A 26421-nucleotide genomic window follows, 5' to 3' on the forward strand; every position below is an offset into this window, starting at 1 on the left:
TATCGATAGACATCCAACCACTGTTACCAAGCGGTCATTATGGAAAAAAATATAAATTGCAGTACCTATTCATTCATGTTATGTATTTAGAAAACTCCTTCAATTAGTCACTTAGGTATTAAGATTTTTTCTATAGTCGCTTAAGAACATTGGTAGAAAATATCAAGAGGATATGACAAAAATTGTAATTGAGAACTTTGTGATCTTGTTTCTATTGAATTGATATATCTATTGTTGACAGCACTGATTAATTCCTCCGCACCATATGTTGATTTCTATTAAATAACAGTACTACCATGAATGTATATAAAAGCTTTTGAAGATTATAGCAGTTTTCTACTGATACGTACTGAAAAGAATGTCAGTGAGCACGTTACTAAGCACTCAACTTAACGTAATTTTTACACATTTTCATTTGCTTATAGTTTGCTTTTTATCATGCTGTTAGAGCTATTTTTTACAAACGTCAGTTAAAAGCTCAATTTCTTTTATTTTCTCAGCTACAAACACTGTTTCCATCAGTTTTCTTGCACTTTCTCTCCTGCCAAAAACTACGTCTCAAGTTTTTGTTTCGAAATACTTCTGACAATATTCTTCGTCTAAAATGACGGGTGATTCATATGAAAATACTGTTTGTCATCCTCACTTTCACATTATCTAGCTTATCAACATTTCTCCTAAATTGACAATAGAGAACTACAATTTTGGCAATCTCAAGTTTGTTTACTGTTGGGAGAAAATGGGTGCATTGTGAATGGCCAACCCAAAGTGTTTAGACACCAGTGCAATTGGTGTTGAGAAGGAAGGTCAATGGCATTCATTGACAAATATATTATATTAATTGTATTTATTTAATTGCCTTTTATACTTAGACTACCTAGAATAGATTAGCATGATTGTAGGACAATTGTTTTTTTTGTCTTTTATATTTAGACTACCTAGAATAGACTAGCATGATTGTAGGAAACTTTTGTATAAAGCTACGCCTCCTTATTCAAAAATACAATTCAAAAGGCATATATTTTCTCATATTTTCTGGTAAGAGCAGGGCACGATACCCAGCTCTGCGCATTTGTCTTCTTTCTTTGCCTTCTTTTATCACTGTTTTCTCTGCATCTGCTCCCTTTCTTTGCTTCCTTTTATCGCTGTTTCTCTTTATCATGTCTGAACAGCAACCTTCGAATGGAGGGCAAGAAGTGCCATCAGTGACAAATGGGCTCTCTGATTTGCAAATCCGCAAATCTTATCTATCATGCAGGGTAAAGGAACAACACAATCTGTCAATCCTAAAGCTAATGCTGCTTCCTCAGGTTTGTTACAAAAATTGTTACGCCTCCATCAATTAATTATCGACAGTGGTGCCACAGATCACATTACTTCATCTCCAACTTTGCTTGTCAACGGCAGTAGAATACCTTTTTGCCACCAGTTGCTATCCACGTGGAGACAAGCTCCGATTACATCCATTGGGAATTTACCTTTGAATTCTGCTGTTACTTTAAAATGTGCTTGGTGTGCCATCTTTTAAGTGGATTTAATGTCTGTAGTCGAGTTACCAGAGATCTAAATTGTTCAGTAACTTTTTTCCCTCATTGTGTATTTTGCAGGACTTGACGACGAGGACGACGATTGGTTTGGGTGAACAACGAGACGGATCTTTATTACTTGGTTGCGTTAGCATCAGAGAAGTCAAAACCTCAAAATCCATCTGCAGCAGCCACTCTTTCCGTTCAGCCAGTTCCAGTCACCTCCCCTCTTTATGCATTGCGATTGGGCATTTGTCTTCCTCTAGATTAGATTTTATGGCAAAACATTTGTTAAATTCCCTTTTCAGTCTAATAATGCTTGTGTGATTTGTGCACTTGCAAAACAAAGTCGACTTCCATTCTCTGTTAGTTCAATTTCATCTGTTAGACCCTTTGAATTAATTCATTGTGACATTTGGGGTCCCTAAATTGCCTCTCTTCTGGTGCAAAATATTTTTGACTATTGTGGATGATTATTCTAGATTCACCATGGGTATTTTTATGCATCACAAAAGTGAAACACAACATTACTTATCAATTTTTTCTCATTTGTCCAAACACAATTTCATGTTTCTATAGCCAACATTCGGGTTGATAATGGTGGAGAATTCTACTCTATGAGAGATTTTTAAACAAAAAGGACCACTTACCAACATTCTTGTGTCTATACTCCTCAACAAATGGGGTTGTAGAGTGCAAGCATCGCCATATACTTGAGTCTGCTAGAGCTTTTGTTTTCAACCCACCTTCCTTTACATTTTTGGGCAGAATGTGTTTCTACTGCCGTTCATATAATCAATCATTTGCCCACACCACTTCTTTCTCCAAACACCTTTTGAACGACTTTATAGTAGACTTCCTTCTTATTCACATATTCGGTTTTGGGTGCCTTGCCTATGCTACTAATGTGCAGGTCCCATAAATTCGCTCTTCGAGCCAACATGTATTTTTCTTGGCTATCCGTCAGTCAGAAAGCTTACAAGCTTTATGACCTTGCCACCACACAAAAATTCACTAGCCGTGATGTTGTTTTTCATGAAACTTTTTTCCTTATGAGTCCATTCCATCCACTTCCTCAAATTCAGCCCCAGTGATTCCTCTTTCTGTACCTGATTCTTCCCCACCAGTCCAACAACCCTCACCATTGGAGCCAATTTCTCTTGCCCAACAACCCTCACCGCCAAATGCACCTGCTACGCTCCTCCCGAACCTATTTTACGCCGCTCTCAAAGACCGCATCACCCCCATAGCTTTACGTGATTAGTCTGCAACCAAGTAACGTCTCCCAACCATTTGCCGTCTTTGTCATCAAGTCCACAAAAGGTACGCGATCTCCATTTGCAATTTTGTCTCTTATCATCGTTACTCACCCAACATTGCTCTTTTATTACTGCTGTCAGTCAAGATATTGAGCCTACATCTTATACAGAAGCAGCTTCTCATTCACATTGGCAAGAAGCAATGCAATCTGAATTGGCTACTTTAGAAGCTAATCACACTTGGTCTCTCACTTCTCTTCCTCCTGTAAAAGCCTATTGGTTGTCGTTGGTTTATAATCAAACGACACCCGGATGGTACTATTGAGCGTTTCAAAGCTCGTTTGGTTGCAAAAGGTTCACACAGTTGGAAGGTATAGATTACCATGACACTTTTCTCCCCTGCTAAATGATTACGTCCGTTGTCTATTGGCTTTAGCAGCTGCCCAGAATTGGTCTCTTCACCAACTTGATGTCAACAACGCTTTCTTCATGGCGATCTCCATGAAGAAATTTATAGTCTCCACCTCCTGGTCTTCGGTGACAGGGGAGAATCTAGTGTGTCGCCTTCACAATCGTTATATGGCTTAAAGCACTTCCCGACAATGGTTTGCCAAGTTCTCTACAGCTATCCAAGCTGCTGGCTTTGTTCAATCCAAAGCAGATTACTCATTATTCACATGTCAGAAAGGCAAAAGTTTACACTTTGTTGATATATGTTGATGACATTCTTATTACGGGTAATGATGTCAATGCATACTAGCTCTCAAGCAATTTCTACATAGTCATTTTCGGATTAAGGATTTGGGTGATTTGAAATATTTTCTGGGCATCGAAGTTCTCGGTCGAAGAAAGGTATTTCCATCTCGCAACGAAAATATCTTTGGAAATTTTAAAAGATGGAGGATTTTTGGGTGCTAAACCTGTGAACTTTCCCATGGAACAAACATAAAGCTTTCAGATTCAGGCGAATTGCTTAAAGATCCTCTCAGTATAGGCACTTGTTGGACGCCTAATTTATTTGACTATTACCCGACCGATATCACCTATTCGGTCCGTGTTAAGTAGATTCATGCATGCACCACGGAGACCACACATGGAAGCTGCCTTGCGTGTATTGCGTTATTTGAAAAGCAGTCCAAGGCAAGGCTTGTTTTTCCCTTCTCAAAAGATTTACTTTGCGAGCTTTTTCTGATTCAGATTGGGCTGGTTGCCCAATATCTCGTAGATCACTACGGGTTCTGTGTTTTTCTGGGATCTTCTCTTATTTCCTGGTGGACAAAGAGCAGAAAACCGTATCTCTTTCCTTAGTAGACCCGAATTAGAGCCATGACAGGTACTTGTTGTGAATTATCCTGGCTACGTTCATTATTGAAATATTAGAGATATTGCATCCGAAGCCACATTGTTATATTGCGATAACACAGCCGCCTTACATATAGCTCCCAATCCCGTTTTCCATGAAAGAACCAGACATATAGAGATGGATTGCCATTTTTTCGTGACAAAATACAGATGGTTCAGTTGTAACCAAACATATTGTCTCAACAAATAAACTTGCAGATGTGTTCACCAAGCCATTGGGAAAGGAAGCTTTCTCAACTATGATACGCAAGTTGGGAGTTCTTGACATTCACTCTCCAACTTGGGGGAGTGTTGAGAAGGAAAGGTCATGGCATTCATTGACAAATATATTATATTAATTGTATTATTATTTAATTGCTTTCAACTTAGACTACCTAGAATAGATTAGCATGATTGTAGGACATATTTGTTTTGTTGTCTTTTATATTTAGACTACCTAATAAACTAGCATGATTGTAGGAAAACTTTTGTATAAGTTACGCCCTCTTATTCATAAAAATACAATTCAAAAGGCACATATTTTTCTCATCTTTTCAATTGGGGATTCTGGAGCCACTGTGGTTGGAATTCGGTTCCGGAAAGTATATGTTAAGGGTTTCCAATGATTTATAGACGATGTTCTGGAGATCAAAGGGTGAATGCAAGGCATGTAGTCAGTATCGAGAATAGGCTTGGAATTGGGTACAAATAGGACAGGGAAGATAAAGAAAACTTTAAGAAGGCAATGGTAGGCAAAGAAGGACTAAACAGTCACAACGAATGATTTCTTTTCATATAGTGAAGTGAAAGACAGAATGCTAGGCTTCACGATAACATCAATCTGGGAATTGTTGGAGACTTCTGCTTTATAATTGGAGTTTGCAATGCCAACATTTGTAACGTTTCTTGGGAATTCAATTTCAAATGGTACATTGGACTCAACTTTAGCTGCCATTGAAGGATAATTGAGGTCTTTCCCTGATTTTTTACCTTCCAATACATTGGGGCAAGTAATGTCACCCCCTACTACAAGTCCAATCGCCTTTGCATCGTAACCAATATCACAAAGCATGGTAATGTAGTCCTCAAAAGAGTTCTCATATACTAGTCCAGGATTTAAAGCTTTTTACTGGATTGATATGCTCCAGATCGCATTCCTCATGTTTCCAGAAAGATTTCACAAGGCTTAACATTATCCTTCTGATTTCTTATTGAATTTTACAGGTACAAGCGGAGGCCTTGTAGGTTTGATTTTACTTACGGTTGGGAATTGGTGGGTGCTCAATATAATAAAGAGAAAAAAGGAGATCAAGCCCAAGGAGAAGTACTTCAAACAGAACGGTGGTTTGCTTTTACAACAGCAGTTAACTTCATCTGATGGCAGTGTGGATCGAAACAAACTGTTCAACTCAAAAGATTTAGAAAAGGCCACCGATCATTTTAACGTGAATCGAGTACTTGGTGAAGGTGGTCAAGGTACTGTTTACAAGAGAATGTTGACAGATGGAAGAATTGTTGCAGTAAAAAAATCAAAAATAGTTGATGAAGTTGGTACGTTTGAGGAGTTTATCAACGAAGTTGTCATTCTTTCACAAATTAATCATAGGAATATAGTTAAGCTTTTGGGTTGTTGTTTGGAAACTGAGGTCCCTTTACTAGTTTATGAATTCATCCCCAATGGAACCCTTTTCCATTGTCTTCATGATCAAACTGAAGAGCTTTCACTCACATGGGATATGCGTTTGAGGATAGCGGGAGAAGTTGCAGAAGCACTTTGTTACTTGCACTCGTCAGCTTCCATGCCAATCTGTCATCGGGATATCAAGTCTACCAATATACTCTTAGACGAGAAGTATAGAGCCAAAGTAGCAGATTTTGGGACTTCGACATCAATTGCCGTTGATCAAACTCGTGTCACCACAAAAGTGCTTGGGACTTTTGGATATTTGGATCCAGAGTATTTCCGTTCAAGTCAATTCCCTGACAAAAGTGATGTCTATAGTTATGGAGTAGTTCTTGTTGAACTTTTGACGGGGCAAAAGCCGATATCTTCCACAAGGTCAGAAGAATTCAAAGGTTTAGTAGCATATTTCTTTCATTGTATGGAGGAGAATCATCTTTATGACATTGTTGATGCTCAAGTACTTGATGCTCAAGTACTAAAGTTAGGCAGGAAAGAGGAGATCATGTGTATGGCTAATCTCGCGAAAAGGTGCTTAAATATGAATGCAAAGAGAAGGCCTACAATCAAAGAAGTAGCAACGGATTTGGAAAGAATTCCCCCCCCCCCCCGTCTTCAACAGGTAATATTCCGCTGAATTTTCAAGAGGATGAGTATGAAAGAGACGAAGTATTAGAGGCTTGGGCTGTTGCTTCTACTTCAACAAAGCTACTGACAAATAAGTCCATCGATAGACATCCAACCACTGTTAACCAAGCGGTCATTATGGAAAAAATATAAATTTGCAGTACCTATCATTCATGCTATGTATTTAGAAAACTCCTTAATTAGTCACTTAGGATTAAGATTTTCTTATAGTCGCTTAAGAACATAGTAGAAAAATTCAAGAGGATAATGACATAGAGATGTAATTGAACTTTGTCATCTTGTTTCTATTGGAATTGATATATTCTACTGTTGACAGCACTGATTAATTCCTCCAGCACCATATGTTGATACTATCAAATAAAAGTACTACCATGAATGTATATAAAAGCTCTTGAAGATTAGCAGTTTTCTACTGATACTACTGAAAAGAATGTCAGCGAGCACGGTTACTAAGCTACTCAACTTAATGTAATTTTAACAAATTTTTCATTTGTTATAAAGTTTGCTTTGTTATCATGCTGTTAGAGCTATTTTTTACAAACGTCAGTTAAAAGCTCAGTTCTTTTATTTTTTTCCAGCAACAAACACTGTTTCCACAGTTTTCTTGCACTTTCTCTCTGCCAAAAAAAATACGTCTCAAGTTTTTGTTTCGAAATGACTTCTGAACAATATTCTTCGTCTAAAATGACGGTTGATTCATATGAAAATACTGTTTTGTCATCCCAATTTCACATATCTAGCTATCAATCATTTCTCCTAAATGACAATAGAGATGTGAAACCCCCTTTTTTTAATCCTATAATATTACATATTCTTGTGATTTTATCTTTATGGAAGGGGATTTCTGTAGTTTTAAAAGTTTTATTGGGACCGAAATTGCAAGAAAAGAAGCTGTTGGGTTTGTATGTAATAAGGGCAAACATCGGAGGTTTTGTAAGAAAAAGATGTGTGGCAGGGTTTAATAGAATTAAGAGAATTGGGGTGTTGTAAAAAAATAAATAAATAAATAAATTTGTTTATATAAATTGGGCGTTGGCCCAAACGAAGAAGAAGAAAGTTGAGAGAGAAAAACAGAGAAGAGAGGGGGAAGAAAGGAGAGAGAAGAGAGGAGGAGAAGTAGAAGGAAGAAGAAGAAAAGAAAAAGAGAAGAGAAGAGAGAAAGACGACGTTCGGCAAGAGATAGAGTGAGAATGAAAGTGAAGCAAAATGGAGGATGAGAAATGTTGGAACAGGTCACTCTATTTTGGTTTCGGTTGTGGAGGAAGAAAGTGCTTGAGGTTGCTTCCAATTTTCGGATTGGCTAAAATGGTGAGTGGATTAAACTGTTTCCTTAAAAACTTAGCTTATGCCCTTGCATGTTGATTTCCTTTACTACCGTCCATTTTTTTTCGCAAAATCCTTACAAGCATGAGGTTTGTGAGGTGGAATAGTAGAACTTTGCATAAAATCATGTTTTTAGTGAAATGATTTCATGTTTGTGCATAAATGCCTAATCGAATTTATTTCAGCTTGATATGGTTATATTCATCTTCTGTAAAACATCTTTGGCATGCATGTGAATGATGTTATATATCATGAAATTTGGAAGCAAGTGTGGACATGCATGTATAATAATATGCCTATACCAAAGGTTGAATGGAAAGCAGAATTTTGTGTTTCCGCCTGTTTGATTTGGTTGATGATTGAGAAAATTCCAGCTAATTTTGGTAGGGCTGGTGTTGTTTGGAAATTAATTGGTGGTAGTAATGGTTGGAATGAAGGGTATGCGAAATTATGGTTTTATATATATGATTATTTTGACAAACCATGTGTTGCTTTTTATGCATATTCACAATGTTTGTGATAGAAAAGAAATTATAGGAAGTAGTATGTTGGATATGGTGGATGAATTTGTTGTTGACTGAAATTGGAGATTTAATGCAATAGTTTTATATGGATAGAGATATATGTGATCCTAAAAACCAAGAGTGATTAAAGTATGTTTTTTGTTATAAAAAGTTATGCTGTGAAATTCTGACAGCCTGAACTTCTGAAATTTAATGTTTTCGGGTCGGCAAATGAAGCAATTTCAGATATTTTGTTTAGACTTATTAGAGATTGTTTGAAAATGATTTCACCCCAAAATTCGAAGTATTGGATTTTTTTACGAATTTTGAAATTCTGCTAGAAATTCTGGAATTTCATGTTTTCTGTAGAGCATGCATTTTTAAGAACCGAAATAATGCACTTATACTATCCAAATTGAGTGATTTTAAATTCGGGTGAATCAATATGTGTCTAGTTTAATTGGAGAGTTTCATGAGGTTAGATAAGGGCTGAATTGTTATGATTTTACAAGTCAGTAACCTCAATTCTGAAAACAGTTGACAAATTTAAATGAGTTGAAGAAAATTGTGTTTAAATAGTGTATTGATTCTGAAATGACTTGAAAAATTCTGGATCAACAATTATTGTTCTAGAATGCCCCATTGAAATTATAGTTGATTTGGTGAGTGGATTAAACCAAATTTCTTCAAAAGCTTAAATCCAGTTTGTATGTAACTTGTGATTTTATTTTAACTGTTTTGATGAGTTTGGTATATAGAATTTATATGTATTCAGCTATATGAATAAAAATGTTGCCGTTGAGAGTAAAGAATTGGTTGAATGTAACGAGTTGAGGTTCGTGATGGTTGGAATGGTTTTCTTGGTTTAAAAAAAAAAAAAAGATAGAGAAGGGGTGCATTCTTCAGTTTTGAAAGTATGTTGTTAAACTTGCATTCTACCCCATTTTGCATGGAATTTCATACGTTTTGGCATGATTTGCTTTATATGAAATGTGGTATATATCTTATGATTAGGTCAGACATAGCTATGGTAATGTGATGTTAAAAGTAATTTTTAATCGGGTTAACTTTCATTTTTGAAAATGTTTGGAAATTCCAATTTCACCCTGGATGTGATTTGAAATTATGTCATATATGTGATTTATAAAGCACAACGTAATATACTCTTGACTTACATGTTATTTGAGTTATGACTGAGTATGTTGTGGTGCTAAAAACCACCCTACGAAGTACCATCCCCCAGAGATACAGATTTTTGGTTCTGCCCGAGCGATGCAGGATTCCGTCGAGTATGACAATTCCAAATTTTGGCTCTGCGCATGCGTATTGAGATATTTAGTGCTTGCCTAGGCGTTGAGCTTGTTTGCAGGTATTGAGATGGTTTTCTTTTGACTCTGCCCGCGCGATGATAGATCTTGCCGGGTATTGAGATGTATTTCCCAGCTTGCTGTGTGGGGGATGCCCACCAGGTATCGAGATTTTTTTCCAAGGTACTAGTTGTGGTGAGAGTTTTCTGTATTAACATCAGAATCGGTTTTAGAATGCTAAAATCAACATCAGTTTTAACATCTACTATGAGCGATAGCCTCAATATGAGTTTATGAATATTAGGAGAGCCTTCAGTATTAGCTCAGTTTCGAATAAGATATTCAGCTTATAGTTTTCAGTATCAATAAAAGCTACGTATCCAGTTTAAAGTTCAGTTATCAGATAAAGTTTACAGTATTCTAAAATCAGTCATCAGTGCATAGTTTCAGAAAAATCAGTTTTCAATTTTGTCATCACAATAGCTACCACCATTTCTATGTCATGGAATCATGTTGTTTTCAGTATTTATAAGAACCATTGCATGCCATAACTTTTGTTTGACAAATGTTTTGCAAACTTCCCCTTCCCCCCACTCACTGGTATTTTAGCTCACCCCTTTTCAAAAAATGTTTTCTCCCCCCAAGTTTACAGGGAGATAGTGCCGAGCAGTGCGTCATAGCTCAAGGTTGTAGCACACATCGACATCTTTTTATGTGTGTTTACATTTAGTCGTATTGTATTTGTGGACTTTGTTTCAAAACCTCATGTTTCCCATCATTTATTTCCTTTTGTTATGTTTCGAAATGTGTTGTATAAGGAAAACCTTGATACCACAAGTTTCCCTAAATCTTTCTTTTGTAAAACGAAAGATGTACGCTTTTTTTGTTTTTTTTTTACAACAGCCCCCAAATTCTCTTAATTCTAGATAACCCTACACATCATCTTTTTCTTGCAAAAACTCCAAATTTTGCCTTGTTACATCCAAACCCAGCAAACTTCCTTTTCTTGCATTTCATTCAATATAACTTTTAAAAACTAACAGAAATCCCCCTTCCATAAAGATAAAATCACAAAGAATATATATATATATATTGTGATACCAAGTTGACACGATCCGTTTTCGAAATTTCCATCCCGTAGGATTTGGGCACTCTCACAAATTTGGATACCCGAGATGTGCCATGTAGAAAAAATGTGAAACCTGTTTAAAGAGCTTACTTTTCGAATAACATCATAGTATTTCATTCTTCCAACATCTCAAAAAAAAAAAAAGTACATCTTTCGTTTTACAAAAGAAAGATTTAGGGAAACTGTGGTATCAGGTTTCCACTTATACACACACATTCCGAAACATAAAAAAAAGAAATATGATGGGAACATGAGGTTTTGGAACGAAAGTCCAAAAATCAATACGACATAAATGGTAAAACCCACATAAAAAAGATGTCAACGGTGGCCAACCTTTGAGCTTATGCTTGGCACTATCTCCCTGTAAACCTAGGGAGGAGGAAAACCTTTTTTGAAAGGGGTGAGCTAAAATACCAGTGAGTGCGGGGGGAAGGAGAAGTTTGCCAAATATTCATCAAACAAAAGTTATGACATGTAATGGGTTCTTATGAAGTATTAAAAACAAACATGTCCATCAACATGATATGGTGGTAGCTATTGTGATGATATAAAATGAAAACTAATTTTATCTGAAACTATGCACTGATAACTGATTTTGGAATACTGTAAACTTATGCTATAACTAAACTTTAAACTGGATCTGTAGCTTTTACTGATATTGAAAACTATAAGTGAATATTATTCAAACTGTGGCTAATACTGAAGGTCTCTTAATATCTTAAAACTCATATTGAGGTTATCGCTCATAACAGATGCTAAAAACTGAATGTGATTTTTGAGAGCTCTAAAACCGATTCTGATGTTTATAACAGAAAACTCTCACCACAACTAGTACCTTGGGGAAAATTCTCGAACCTGGTGGCATCCCATACAGGCAGAGCTGGGAAATACATCTCAATACCCGGCAAGATCTATCATCACGTGGGCAGAGCCAAAAGAAAACATCTCAATACTTGGGGACAAGCTCAACGCCTACGCAGAGCACTAAATATCTCAATACCATGCGCAGAGCCAAAATCTGGAATTGTCATACCCATGGAATCTGCATCGCTCGAGCAGAGCCAAAAATTTGTATCTCTGGGGGATGGGTACTTCGTATGGTGGTTTTAGCACACAACATACCATTGCATAATCTCAGTAACATGTAAGTCAAGAGTATATTACGTATGTGCCTATAAATCATACATATATGACATAATATTCAAAAATCACATCCAAGGGTGAGTGAAATTGGAAATTTCCAAACATGTTTCAAACTGACGTTTACCCAGATTAAAAATTACTTTTCACATCACATACCATAGCATATGTGTCCGACACTAATCAAAGATATATACCACATTTATAAAAAAGCAAATCATGCCAAAAACGTATGAAATTCCATGCAAAATGGGGGTAGAAGCAAGTTTTAAAACATACTTTCAAAACTGACAGAAAGCACCCTTCTCTCTCTTTTTTTTTTTTTTTTTTTTTTTTTTTTTTTTTAAACCAAGAACCATTTACCAACATCACGAACCTCAACCGTTATACATTCAAACAGTTCTCTACTCTCAACGGCAACATTTATTCATATAGCATGAATACTATAAATTCTATATACCAAACTTATCAAAACATTTAAAATAAAATCCAACATACAAACATGGATTTAAGCTTTGGAAGAAGATTTGGTTTAATCCACTCAACAAATCAAGCTATAATTTCAATGGGGCATTCTAGACAAATATAGTTGATCCAGTAATATTTTCAAGTCATTCAGAATCAAAACTATTTAAAACACAATTTTCTTTCAACTCATTTAAATCTGTCAACTGTTTTCAGAATTGAGGTTACTGACTTGTAAAATTCATAACAATTCAGCCTTAATCTAAAACCTCGTGAAACTCTCCAAAATAAACTAGAACACATATAGGATTTACCAGAATTTAAAATCACTCATTTGGATAAGTATAAGTGATTATTCAGTTCTTAAAAATGCATGCTCTACAAAACATGAAATTCCAGAATTTCATAGCAGAATTCAAAATTCATAAAAAAATTCCAATAATTCGAATTTTGGGGTGAAATCAATTTTCAAACAACTCTAAAGTCTAAAACAAATATCTGAAATTTGGCCTCATTTGCAGACCCGAAACTATATAAAATTTTCAGAAGTTCAGGCTGTCAGAATTTCACATCATAACTTTTTATAACAAAAACAACTTTAATCACTCTGGTTCTTTAGGATCAACATGTATGCTTTACCCTATAAAACTATTGCATTAAATCTCCAATTTCAGTCAACAACAAATTCAGCCACCATATCCAACATACTACTCCTATAATTTCTTTTCTATCCCAAACATTGTGAATATGCATAAAAATGCACATATGCTTGTCAAAATTAATCAAATATAAAAATCCATAATTTCCATACCCTTCATTCCAACCATTACTACCACCAATTAATTTCCAAACAAATCAGCCCCTACCAAAATTAGCTGGAATTCTCCATCATCACCACAATCAAACAGGCGGAAACACAAAATCTGCTTTCCATTCAACAACATTTGGTATAGGCATAATTATTTATACATGCATGTCCACACTTACTTCCAAATTTCATGATATATAACATCATTACATGCATGCCAAAGATAGTTTACAGAAGAGAATAACCATATCAAAGCTGAAAAAATTTGGAGTTAAGGCATATGCACAAACATAGAAATCATTTCACTAAAAACATATTTATGCAAGTTCTACATTCGAATCACAAACATCATGCTTGTAAGGATTTTTTGCAAAAAAAAAATGGACGGTAGTAAAAGGAAATCAACATGCAAGGGCATAAGCTTAAGTTTTTAAGGAAAACAGTTTAGATCCACTCACCATTTTAGCTCATCCGAAAATGGAAGCAACCTCAAGCACTTTCTTCCTCCACAACCGAAACCAAAATAGAGTGACCTGTTCCAACATTTCTCATCCTCATTTTTGCTTCACTTCATTCTCACTCTATCTCTTGGCCGAACTCAATCTTCTTCTCTTCTCTTTTCTTTTTCTTTTTTCTTCTCTTCTTCTCTCCTCTCTTCTTCTTCTCCCTTCTCTCCCCATCTCTTCTTCTCAGTTTTTCTCTCTCAACTTTCTTCTTATTTGGGCGAGCAGCCAAATTTATATAAAACAAATTATTTATTTATTTACAAAGCCCCCAAATTCTTCTTAATTCTAGTATAACCCTGCCACATCATCGTTTTCTTACAAAAACCTCCAGATTTTTGCCCCTTGTGACATGAAAACCCAGCAGCTTCCTTTTCTTGCAATTTCATTCAATAAAACTTTAAAAACTAACAGAATCCCTTCCATAAAGATAAAAATACAAAGAATATGTAATATCTATTGGATTAAAAAAACGGGGATCACAAGAGAACTACATTTTGGCAATCTCAAGTTTTGTTTACTGTTGGGAGAAAATGGGTGCAATTGTGAAATGGCCAACCCAAAAGTACTGTTATTAGCACACAGTGCAATTGGAGGATTCTGGAGCCACTGTTGGAATTCGGTCTGGAAAGTATATGGAAGGGGTCCAATGATTTATAGACCATGTTCTGGAGATCAAAGGTGAATGCAAGGCATGTAGTCATGTATCGAGAATAGGCTTGGAATTGGGTAACAAATAGGACAGGGAAGAGATAAAGAAAACTTTAAGAAGGCAAATGGTAGGAAAGAAGGGGAAGAGATGAGGCAGAGAGTGAAAAGTTTAAAGAACAATAGAACTTAGTATATATCCCAAAGGGTGGTCTTCCTACAATTCAATGAATGAGCTTTTAGACTTCCTCAACTCATAAAAATTACACAGAAAGTTTTGGGAGTGGTAGATTACACGTTTTCTCAGACTTCAGTTTTTCCGGTAATAGTGAATTTAATATTTCAGTTGAATAAGTATTTAGTAGTTTCACCATATTTTATCTGTATCCCCATCTCCGTGTATAATTATTATCAGAAAATACTGAAGACCCAAATATGCCAGCCTGCTAATGTGGGCGGTTTACTCTTGTTTGCCTTTTTGCGTTGTCCTTGCGCTTGAAAGGCTGTAATCTTTTCTTTTGTTTGATATGGTTGTAGTTTATAATATTTGCACATATGTGTAGCCAAGGTTTCTTTCTCTGGTGAGAAAGCCATGTGTACTATTCCAGGAAGTTGATATTAGAATTTTACGTATACAATTGGAGATTAGTGAAGAAGAAGAAGAATGATGATGAAGTAAACCAACTTGATTCCACTACAATCTAATAGCTCAAATCAAGAAAAATCCAGGTCTTTTTGGCTTATTGATTTCTAATTTTATATAAACCGTAGAGTACAAACATTTCTTGCTCAAAACTTCACCTTTAAAACATAACTTAGATTAAACTCTTGCAGAAGCAAGAAGAAGGAAGCCATGCAGATGCAGTCAGCTACGTTCTCAACAACACCGCCACCACAACCACCGGCAGCGTCCGCTTCAACTTCGAAATCGTAGAGAACTACACCAAGCAAACACTAGCATCCGCCACAGATTTTATCTGGACACTCTCCAACAATACAACGCAACTGACAGGAAGAATGTAACCAACGCACCTATTAGTCGACAGCATGGACGGTTAGTGCATATCATCGACAATGAAATTCATGTCAACGTGGATTATATCGGAAACTATTCTGGAGATATGAAAAGAGAGATCACCGGGGTACTTTATCATGAAATGACACATATGGCAGTGGCATGGAAACGGAGAGGCTCCTGGAGGACTGATCGAAGGGATTGCAGATTTTCTGGGTTAAAAGCCAACTACGCGCCGGTCATTGGGTGCAGCCTGGCCAGGGTGAGGGGTGGGATAAGGGTATGATGTTACAGCCAAGTTTCTGACTACCTTAATGGCCTGAGAAATGGTGTTGTTGCAGAACTTAACAGAAAAGAGAGTGAGTACAGTGACTTCTTCTTCACTGAGTTGATGGGGTCATGGGGAAGACAGTTGATCAGCTATGGCTTCAGTACAAAGCTATTATAATGGAACTGGTTAAGTCACCTAATTAGAATTAATCAATACAGTGTTGGCTGAAGGGATTGAATATTAAATCAATCACAAACTTTTATTTGTTCAGGACAAAACTCGTCGTACAGAAGAGGATGTAATGTAACAGAAAATAAACAAAGTCTACTCTTTTTGCAAACCTAATTCATCGTACAATTAGTAGGAACAAATATCAATATGCCACAGCTGGCTCTTCTACCTAGTTAGTATAACCTGTTTCATAATATAATTTATAGATCGATGTAAACTATCAAATAGAATATTAGAAAAACCCATAAAATTTTAATAATATTTCTTTATATTTATCCTCATTTTGTTAGGATCTAAATAGAATAGAGCACCTCAATTTTAAAGTACCAATTAAATTTCATAATCCTTCGTTGGACTAACGTAAATGAAAACCATTAAAGAAATAATAACTGAAAAGTAGTATAACCTATTAATATAACATTAGTAAACAGAAGATAAATTTGGCTAAAGTTTGGTATAAGTTAGAGGCATGAGCTTCCTTCATTGCAGTATAAAATGGTATGAACTATGATTTCATAATATTCCTTCAAGACAATAACAAAAGCCTGACGAACAATATAAGAAAATGGATAAAATGATAAAAATTACATTCTTATTTGTTTCTTTGTATCATCGACTAGAGCTCAATCAATTTTTGATGTGACGAAATATGGTGCCAAAGCTGGTGGATCTGATATTAACTCGGTAATGCTCTACTGTAATGAACATCATACATTTGCATAAGGATTTCGATTTCGTTAATTTTTTTTATTTTTTTTTTTTTGGTCATTTTAATCAAGTTATGTTTCTTGTCTTAGGCTTTAATGAGTACATGGAAAAAGGCATGTGCATCAACTAGCCCAAGCAAAGTGTTGATTCCATCGGGAACATTCTTGTTAAGTCCAGTGACTTTAGCTGGTCCTTGCAAAGCTGCTATTGAGGTTCGAGTTCAAGGTACCCTCAAGGCCCTATCAGGAGTTGGTGAAATGACAAAGGATGGTGGTTGGATTGCTTTCCAACAAATTAAAGGCTTTACATTGTCCGGTGGTGGAATTTTTGATGGCCAGGGAGCTGCAGCTTGGGGATCCTGTGATAATAACAACTGCAAGCAACTTGCTATTGTAAGTTTATTATCCAATCATACATATCCTTCACCACTAATTAAAAGTATTTCATTTGTATGACACTAACAAAAATTTTATTTTAATTCTATGAACAGAATTTAAGGTTCGACTCCATTACCAATGGTTTGGTCCAAGATGTAACTTCCTTAAACAGCAAACAATTTCATGTTAACCTCTTACTTTGTAAGAACTTTACTATCCGTCACTTAACTGTCACTGCACCTGCTGATAGCAAAAACACCGATGGAATACACATCGGAAGATCTAGAGGAATTAAAATTACAGATTCGAAAATTGGAACAGGAGATGATTGTATTTCTATTGGTGATGGTAGCCAAAATGTATCAATTACCAGAGTTTCATGCGGACCTGGACATGGCATCAGTGTTGGAAGCCTAGGAAAGTATGAGAATGAAGAACCTGTAGTTGGAATTAGTGTTAAGGGTTGTAAGCTCACTAATACTGACAATGGCTTGAGAATCAAAACTTGGCCAGCTTCTTTTGCAAACTCTGCGTCCAACATGCATTTCGAGGACATTACGATGGTTAATGTCAGTAATCCTATTATCATAGATCAAGGTTATTGCCCTTATGGTGATTGCAATGCAAAGGTATAATTTTCTTTTTATTTTATTCTATTTTTTTTTTATCAAATCTAATGATATTGATGGGTCTATTTGTTTTGTTATTTTTTATAGGATTTTGGGAATAATATTAGGTAGTTGAATAGGGTGAGTATTACGAGGTAAATTTTAAAAATTAAAAAAAAACCCCCTAGGTTTGCTAATTTAACTAAACACCCCAATATATAAAAATTTTGTAAAATAACATAAACACCCCCACCCACCCACAGTGCCAGATTCCAGCCACCACCACTGGAAAATGGCATTACGACGCAGACCGGTCGGATCTGGCCGGTCGTGCATCGATATGGCCTTTTCCGATCAGATTCAGCACTGATCTGGCCGGAAAAGGCCAGATCTGGCCTTCGACGGCCAGAAAAGGCCAGATTTGGGCGTCGTTGACCGTCAACGACGGCCATTTCTTTGGTCGTCACTTATGGCCAGATCCAGTGTGGATCTGACCGGGAAAGGCCAGATCGACAAATTACTAGCCATTTTCGATCGTTTCTACGCCGTTGTGACAGATTCGGTGGTTGCCAGAATTTGGCAACTATGGGTGGGTGGGGGTGTTTTTGTTAATTTTTAAACTTTTTTTTTCTAGGGGGTGTTTAATTAAATTAATAAACTTAAGGAGTTTAAAAGTAATTAAAAAAAAAAAGCATTTCTCAAATAATAAAACAAACAAGTATTTTGGGAATAGGATTGAGAATATGAATAGGAATAACAAAACAAACGGAGCCGATAATATCCATTTCCTTAATGCTTTCTTTTCTATTCTTTAGGCTCCATCACGTGTAAAGATTAGCAACGTTGGTTTTGAAAATATTCGAGGCACTTCTGCAACTCCAGTTGGTGTAAAGCTTGACTGTAGTAATAGTTTACCATGTGAAGGCGTGGAGCTTATTAATATTGACCTCAATTACATCGGAAAGAAAGGATCTATTAAATCAGAATGTAGTAATGTTAAACCTAAGGTGATAGGCGTATATAATGCCCTAGCATGTGACAGCACAACTAGCACCACATCTAAAGCCCCAACTAAGTCTTAGTCTCCTACTCCCGGAGCTTAATTTAATTGATATCATGATTTCGACTATAATATATAGGGTAATGCTATGCGTACTAACGGATTTTACTAACCAGTGTACTAACTTTTGTTAAAATTACATATGATACCCGTACTATGCGTATAATATCCGTACTATGCTTTAGGTTAGTACACTGGTTAATAAAATCCGTTAGTACCCAAAGTATTATTGTAATATATATTCTTCCATTATGAGATTAGTATAATATTTTTGTTCTATTTATTGAATGAATGTTGTACGAGTTTCTCAATACAAATACAATAAACTTAGTTTGGCCCTTACATATCTTAAATATGATAAAAAAAAATTTCATTGTTGTTGGTGGATCTTCAGAATTTCATTATTACAAGTTTATAAATATATACAAAATTACTCTTTTGCCTTTTATTTTAACACTTAAAATTGAACGAGACAAACGAATGTCTATTATTTCAAAAACATATGAGAGATTTTTTTCATTTAATCAAACCTCAAAAGGATTAATATAATTAACTCCTTATACAGTAAAACCTCTCTATAGTGATACTCTATATAGGAATAAACTCTATATAGTCATAAAAAAATATATTTCCAATTTGGGATAGTTATAAATAAGAATAAACTTTACATTGTAATAAGTTATAATTTTTTTAATTCTCATCTTAAGGAAATGTGCCTCCATATAGTAATAATTATCTGTATATTGCAAAAAAAAAATATGGTATGTTACATTAAAGGTTTAAGATGAAATAAAATATTTATCTGAAGTTGTTTGAGATAATAATTTATGCTTTAGAGTTGTTATTACATCTTTTAACTTGCGGGTATATTACTCACTAGCATGAACATTTTCTTATTAAAGCCAAAACATTTTTAGCTTCTCAAGCATGTTTAGAGCTTCTTGACATGAAACCTTTTGTATTTTCGTACTATCATCCTCATAATTATTTCCTTGCTCTTCTTGTTCAATTGTAGAAATGATTTCTTCTTTTGTTAAAGCATACATGACTTATTACTCATTTGAATGATTAAGGAAGACATTAATATTCATTCGATTAATGTAGTGAATTTGTCGAATCTGATCACTCAATTCTACAATGACTCTTTGATTCTCCTCATCTACTTCATTTGTAACTTGCAATTCATCAACATCGGCAGTCCTAATTTTGTAATGCTTAAAACAATTGTCAATTGTCTGTAGCTTTACATCAGTTGCCATGCAGCAACTGTATTTACAATTCCATCAATGACAGTTATTTTTGTTGGTTTCAAAACACGATCTTCTATCCATTTCAAAAGTAGGCAATTGAAACGTTGAATTGAAACCCTAATATTATTAAAACATGAATTAAAATCCTAATATTATACTACTAAACCATGAATTATGAAATAAGAAATTTTTTTAACTACACATTTATTAAGTTATAACCTCCTCATAATAATAAAATTAGTTAGTGTCACCATTATGACTGTAAAGAGGTTTTACTGTATTAATATAGAATAGGCAATTTGGATGGTAAATCATGGTCATGTATGCAGCAAATCTTTTAGAGGACGAGAGATTTCTCAACATTCATCATGTTGGATATTAGTTTACTTAATGTGGATCCTTGTAGATTGCATTCTTTGGATCTGGCCTCTAATCATGCCTTCCAATTAGCATGTTAACATGTTGAAGTAATAAAATAAATTATCTTCCTCCTCCAAGAAAGTTCATCCCAAGGAAGGTTTATATATATGTATAACAAAAAGAAAGAGATCTAAGGTTTAAGTGGAAGGCTATGACGGTGGATCGTTGCGCTAATCTCTTTCAAGAATTAATCGAAATACATATAAACTGGCTCAAACATCTTAGAGCCCGTTTGTTTTAGTATTTTCGAAAAAGTAAAAGTTGGGTGGGAATAACGATGTAGAATTTAAAAATTAACAAAAACACCCCCTTAAGTTTGTTAATTTATTAAACACCCCTATAATAAAAACATTAAAATTACAAAAATACCCCCACCCACCCATTAAATACCGGCAGCCACCACCACCGTCGGAGGGTGGCCGGAGTTGCCGTATCGATGCACGACCGACTGGATCTGGTCGATCGTGCGTCGAGATGGCCTTTTCCAACCATATCCATTGTGGATCTGACCAGAAAATGCTAGATCTCGCCATGTTTGGTTATCAACGATAGTCAAGGATATGGTTGTAGATCTGGCTTTTTTCAGCCTGATCCACTATGGATTTAATCGAAAAATGATAAATCGGTGCACTACAAGCCAGATCCAGCCGATAGTATGCCATTATACTAGATTTTGACCATCTTCTGACGGTGGTGGCCAGAATCTAGAAAATGTGAGTGGATAGGAGTGTTTTTGTCAATTTTTAAATTTTTTTTTTTTTAGAGTGTTTAGTTAAATTAACAAACTTAGAAGGTTTGAAAAATTGAATAAAATAAAATAGGATTTTCAGAATAAGAAAATAAATGCATATTTTGGATAGGCTAATGAAAAATGATTAAACAGACGACCTATTTAAAAAAAAAAAAAAAATCCCAATATTTTTGTACTCATAAAGAGAAACCAGTATTACATATTCCTAAATCCAGCTAGTTTCCCACAGCAATTCCATATGATTTTAATATATAAAAATAGCAACCATATCAAACAGGCAATGTGAACTCAGTTCCTTGTCAAATCAGTCTTCCAGCAGCAGCTCACCAGTAGGAATTCCGTGCCTTCAAGTAACTAGATTTTGTTGTTCTCTGTTCCACCAATAAAAAAAGATCCCAAGTTCCAATAATTGCATGTGCTTGCTGAAAGCTACCACTTAATGAGACAATGGTGATGATTCTGAAAGATCTGATTGGAGTCAGCAAGTTTAACTTATTCTGGCTGCAGTAAAATAAAATAAAAAAATAACCCAATCCCGTCAAACAAATCAGGTTACCTGAAGACTTTTATAAATATTTTGTTTGTAGGCATTCAGGGGAGTGGCCAAAACCAGCAAGAAGAGATATGGAAGAACAAGGACAGAAATGTAGACGAGTGGTGCTAGTGCCGTGTCCATATCAAGGCCACATAACTCCAATGCTTCAGCTTGGCTCCATTCTTCACTCAAAGGGCTTATCCATCACAGTTGTTCACACCCAATTCAATTCTCCTAACCCTTCCTTGCGCCCTGAATTCGACTTCCGATCTTTACCAGATGGCGTACCTGATCATATTATCTCCACGGCGAATTTAGTTGATACTATAGCACTTATTAATGTGAACTGCTTAGCACCTTTCCGCAAATGCTTGGTTCAGATGATGGAACAACATGGCCAATATGGTGAGATTGTGTGCATCATCTATGATGAACTCATGTACTTCTCTGAAGCAGCAGCTAATCAACTGAAGCTTAAAAGCATGATCTTGCGCACCACCAGCGCGGCCACACTTACAGCTCGCGTTGCCATTTTCCGGCTCAAGGAAGAAGGTTACATCCCCTTGAAAGGTATGTGCCTTGAATTACCTGCCTAGTACACACAGAAGTCAGATTTGAATTAGCTTGTAATTAAAGTAGAGCAAATGAACTTGCAAGAATTATACCTTGACATTTCCATATCGTTTGATTTTCCCTCTAGCAATGATCTTCTTAGCTAATCAATTTCTCCATAAACACCAATAACTGATATGATCTTTTATTCTGGGACAGATACTATACTGCACGATCCAGTGCCTTGGCTTCATCCCCTCCGGTTCAAGGACCTGCCTGTTCCAAGGATTCAAATACCAGAAAGTTTATTGCAACTGATAACCAACATGTACAAAATAAGAACATCTTCAGCTGTCATTTGGAATACCACGGACTGCCTTGAAAAATCAGTACTGACGGAACTCCAACGGCAATGCCAAGTTCCAAACTTCCCACTTGGCCCTTTGCCCAAAATTGCCCCATCCTCCTCTAGCGGCTTATTTAAGGAGGACACTAGCTGCATTGCATGGCTTAACAACCAAGCTCATAAATCTGTCATATATGTTAGCTTGGGGAGCATAGCATCCATAGATAACAGAGAGCTAGTTGAAATGGCTTGGGGCCTCGCGAACAGCAAGCAACCATTCTTATGGGTAGTTAGGCCGACTTCAATTAATGGTACAGATGAAACAGATTTACTGCCGGAGGGTTTTAAAGAAGCTGTAGGAGAAAATGGGTGCATTGTGAAATGGGCACCGCAAAAGGAGGTATTAGCACACAGTGCAATTGGAGGATTCTGGAGCCACTGTGGTTGGAATTCGGTCCTGGAAAGTATATGTGAAGGGGTTCCAATGATTTGTAGACCATGTTTTGGAGATCAGTGGGTGAATGCAAGGTATGTAAGTCACGTATGGAAGATAGGCTTGGAGTTGGGTAACAAATTGGACAGTGAAGAGATGGAGAAAACTGTAAGAAGGCTTATGGTAGAAAAAGAAGGGGAAGAGATTAGGCATAGAATTAAGAATTTGATGAAAGAGATTGAACTTAGCATCACAAAAGGAGGTTCTTCCTACAAATCATTGAACGAGCTTTTAAAGCTTATCAACTAGTTTTGTTTATTACTGTAGCTTTTCTTATTATCAAAGGCCAAAATTTCAACATTAACAAATTTTTTTTTTTATCGCATTGTTATTTCTACCTTTATTTCTGAAATTGTAACTTGGTAGTAACCAGTTAAAAGATAATGCTCATATGGAGGATTGGGAAAGGAAAAAATGTGAGAGAAACGTAAGGCTACCAATATGAAAATCAAGGCCATTTCATTTATAAGTAAAATGTGCATTAGTAAAGGAAATCTGCAGTTGCTATTTGCTTGAGTTTTTAAGTCCCATTCTGATTCAAAGATACCAAAGTGATCTTTAAGCTCTGCCTTCAGAATGTTCATAACAATCGTTGACAACTAAACGTGACTAATAAAAGTATGACATTATATAAGCTTAAGAACGTCAAGCAAAATACTTCTTTGACAGAGAACATGATGAAACAATGTTTCTCTTCATAAGACTTGCCACTTGAGTTCTATAGCATACAGCAACCAAGTTAAATCATTCAATTACTACATACATTTTCGGCTACATAGGTCTTACACTACTCTTAAGTAATGACAATTAACATTCAAATATACTTCTGAATACAACTTTTTGCAGTGGCAATGAACTCCAATGCAGGGCATTAAAACAGAATCCTAGTATCTTTAAGCCTTCTCAGGCAACAATATCATCCTTAAGCAGTTGAGCTAGACAAAGAAAAAAGGGATAAGGTCAGATTGCAACAAATTGAAGCTAACTAAACAACAGATTAAACCAACAAACAGAAGAGTATATACCATAATGAAAACTTGTAACCAGAAAATGACAATAAGCAGAAGGCTTACCATGTTAAAAGTACTCGCCACTCAAGAAGCAAGTACAGTAATTCACTCAAGTGTGGAGATAGTTAGCAGCCATCATCAGCTCCAGAGTTAGTTCAGGTTCAATGTGGAAATCAGTCTCCTTACCCCTGACCAAAAGAGCAAAATTCTATGTCAACTTAGTGCATTATGAAGAAAAAAGGCATACAATTNTGCTATTTCTACCTTTATTTCTGAAATTGTGACTTGGTAGCAACCAGTTAAAAGATACTGCTTATATGGAGGATTGGGAAAGGAAAAAATGTGAGAGAAACGTAAGGCTACCAATATGAAAATCAAGGCCATTTCATTTATAAGTAAAATGTTCATTACTAAAGGAAATCTGCAGTTGCTATTTGCTTGAGTTTTTAAGTCCCATTCTGATTCAAAGATACCAAAGTGATCTTTAAGCTCTGCCTTCAGAATGTACATAACAATCGTTGACAACTAAACGTGACTAATAAAAGTATGACATTATATAAGCTTAAGAACGTCAAGCAAAATACTTCTTTGACAGAGAACATGATGAAACAATGTTTCTCTTCATAAGACTTGCCACTTGAGTTCTATAGCATACAGCAACCAAGTTAAATCATTCAATTACTACATACATTTTCGGCTACATAGGTCTTACACTACTCTTAAGTAATGACAATTAACATTCAAATATACTTCTGAATACAACTTTTTGCAGTGGCAATGAACTCCAATGCAGGGCATTAAAACAGAATCCTAGTATCTTTAAGCCTTCTCAGGCAACAATATCATCCTTAAGCAGTTGAGCTAGACAAAGAAAAAAGGGATAAGGTCAGATTGCAACAAATTGAAGCTAACTAAACAACAGATTAAACCAACAAACAGAAGAGTATATACCATAATGAAAACTTGTAACCAGAAAATGACAATAAGCAGAAGGCTTACCATGTTAAAAGTACTCGCCACTCAAGAAGCAAGTACAGTAATTCACTCAAGTGTGGAGATAGTTAGCAGCCATCATCAGCTCCAGAGTTAGTTCAGGTTCAATGTGGAAATCAGTCTCCTTACCCCTGACCAAAAGAGCAACATTCTATGTCAACATAGTGCATTATGAAGAAAAAAGGCATACAATTGAAGGCTTCAAATCTTTGTTTAGCTCCATTATGCAATCAGTGCTAGTGAAAGGTAGGAAAAAAAAAAAAAAGCTTATTCATATTAGTTTAAAAACTGACATAGAGAGGATCAAAAGCATGTACTTGTCTTCAAAATATGTAAAATGAACTCAACAATGATGACTGAAGCACTGCCCATCTCACTATAAAGCTAAGATCCTATCAACAAAATAGTCATTTCCCACATGGAACGGATGACATTCTTCAATAATGCAAGTAGAGAAAAGCAGCTTTTAAATTCTTATAGAGCTACTGCTCCATTGAACACTAATAAACTTGCGAAGCATAATTTCAACATAGAGTACTTGTTTCTCAAAGTAAACCAAACTTTAAAAATTAACCAATACACATAGTCGACAAAACTCGGATTTTGCATCCAAATTTACAGTATCAAAAGACAAGTAAATACATCAATAGACTGCAATAATGTCTCCACAAAAGAATACAAATTACTAAAGAAAAAACAGAACCTGGCATACTGAAGAGACCAATAAAAATATTGGCAGATCTTCTCCAAAATGGTGGTGCTTATCTCAGGGAATGTCACTTTTCCATCCTGTGTTTCAGCAAAACTCCCTGCAACACATCAATACAATTCTAATTTTACAGTAATTACACAATTTACACTCCGGTAACATTATCGGTAAATTAAAAACGCGAAAATGATAACATTCACAAATTACAATTCAAATTTCATTGCCGATGTGTGGTTATAAAATTATAAGTACTGACAATGCGATACTAAACCGTTGATTCCAGTAACGTTACGGGATTTTACATCACGGTACCGTAACTTTCGCCCAAAACATAACACTCGTCATCAACCATACAAATTGTATGCAATAAATTACATGAAATAAGGTACTTTCGCGCAACAAAAAAAGTAAATAAATAAAAGAGACAAAGATAAACCCGGAGAGGTGAGCATGTTGCGGATGGTCTGCGAAACCATGGCAGCTTCCTTGTCGATCACGAACTCGAAGCCCTCCGCGCTGATCAGCTTCACCGTGTCTTCCTTCTTCATCTTCTCCTTCTTCTTCTGAGGAGTTTCGATTTGATGATGTGAACGGATCGGACGATCGAAACTCGGTGTGGAGGTGTTTGTTGAATTCTATCAGTGGGAGTTTGTCTTACGCTATTTGTGACGCGTGGTTTTCACACGATTATCCGAAGGGAAAGAGTGTGGAGATTGTTTGGGTATAGGGTTTATTTCATTCCGAGTTGTGGATTGGAGGATAGCCCTATGCCCACCGAATCAATTGAAAAAGATGAAACAGACTAGCGTTT

The 26421-nt window shown here is 35.8% G+C and overlaps 4 protein-coding genes and 1 long non-coding RNA gene across 5 annotated transcripts; 3 read left to right on the forward strand and 2 right to left on the reverse strand.

Annotated features, from left to right (window-relative positions):
• Nucleotides 1-1252: 1252 nt before the first annotated feature.
• LOC116145045 (wall-associated receptor kinase-like 1) lies at nt 1253-6587 on the forward strand. The gene is given in 3 exon segments (XM_031430495.1): nt 1253-1310; nt 5351-6405; nt 6408-6587. Coding segments are annotated over 3 exon segments (1293 nt in total).
• Nucleotides 6588-13769: 7182 nt separating this feature from the next.
• On the forward strand, nt 13770-18573 carry LOC116145046 (exopolygalacturonase-like; the record flags this gene model as incomplete). Its single annotated transcript, XM_031430496.1, has 5 exons — nt 13770-13822; nt 16419-16482; nt 16596-16898; nt 16997-17512; nt 18307-18573. Coding segments are annotated over 5 exons (1203 nt in total), but the record flags the coding sequence as incomplete, so codon positions are not given.
• Nucleotides 18574-21572: 2999 nt separating this feature from the next.
• Nucleotides 21573-23387, forward strand: LOC116144976 (UDP-glucose iridoid glucosyltransferase-like). The gene is made up of 2 exons (XM_031430431.1): nt 21573-22077; nt 22279-23387. Exons 1-2 carry the CDS (start codon nt 21597-21599, stop codon nt 23145-23147), a joined length of 1350 nt encoding a protein of 449 aa, XP_031286291.1. The 5' UTR covers nt 21573-21596; the 3' UTR covers nt 23148-23387.
• Nucleotides 23388-23504: 117 nt separating this feature from the next.
• LOC116144981 lies at nt 23505-24105 on the reverse strand. Its single transcript, XR_004130346.1, has 2 exons — nt 23972-24105; nt 23505-23833 (listed from the first exon to the last, which is right to left on the reverse strand). It is a non-coding gene; the product is annotated as an uncharacterized LOC116144981 (long non-coding RNA).
• A 335-nt stretch (nt 24106-24440) lies between these two features.
• On the reverse strand, nt 24441-26310 carry LOC116144980 (elongin-C-like). Its single transcript, XM_031430435.1, has 4 exons — nt 26047-26310; nt 25605-25710; nt 24908-25032; nt 24441-24769 (listed from the first exon to the last, which is right to left on the reverse strand). The coding sequence occupies exons 1-3, from the start codon at nt 26156-26158 to the stop codon at nt 24954-24956; spliced, it is 297 nt and encodes a 98-aa protein (XP_031286295.1). The 5' UTR covers nt 26159-26310; the 3' UTR covers nt 24441-24769; nt 24908-24953.
• Between the last annotated feature and the right edge of the window lie 111 nt (nt 26311-26421).

The sequence above is a fragment of the Pistacia vera genome, unplaced genomic scaffold (assembly GCF_008641045.1).
Source record: "Pistacia vera cultivar Batoury unplaced genomic scaffold, PisVer_v2 Contig46, whole genome shotgun sequence".
In the NCBI taxonomy this organism is placed as follows: Eukaryota; Viridiplantae; Streptophyta; class Magnoliopsida; order Sapindales; family Anacardiaceae; genus Pistacia; species Pistacia vera.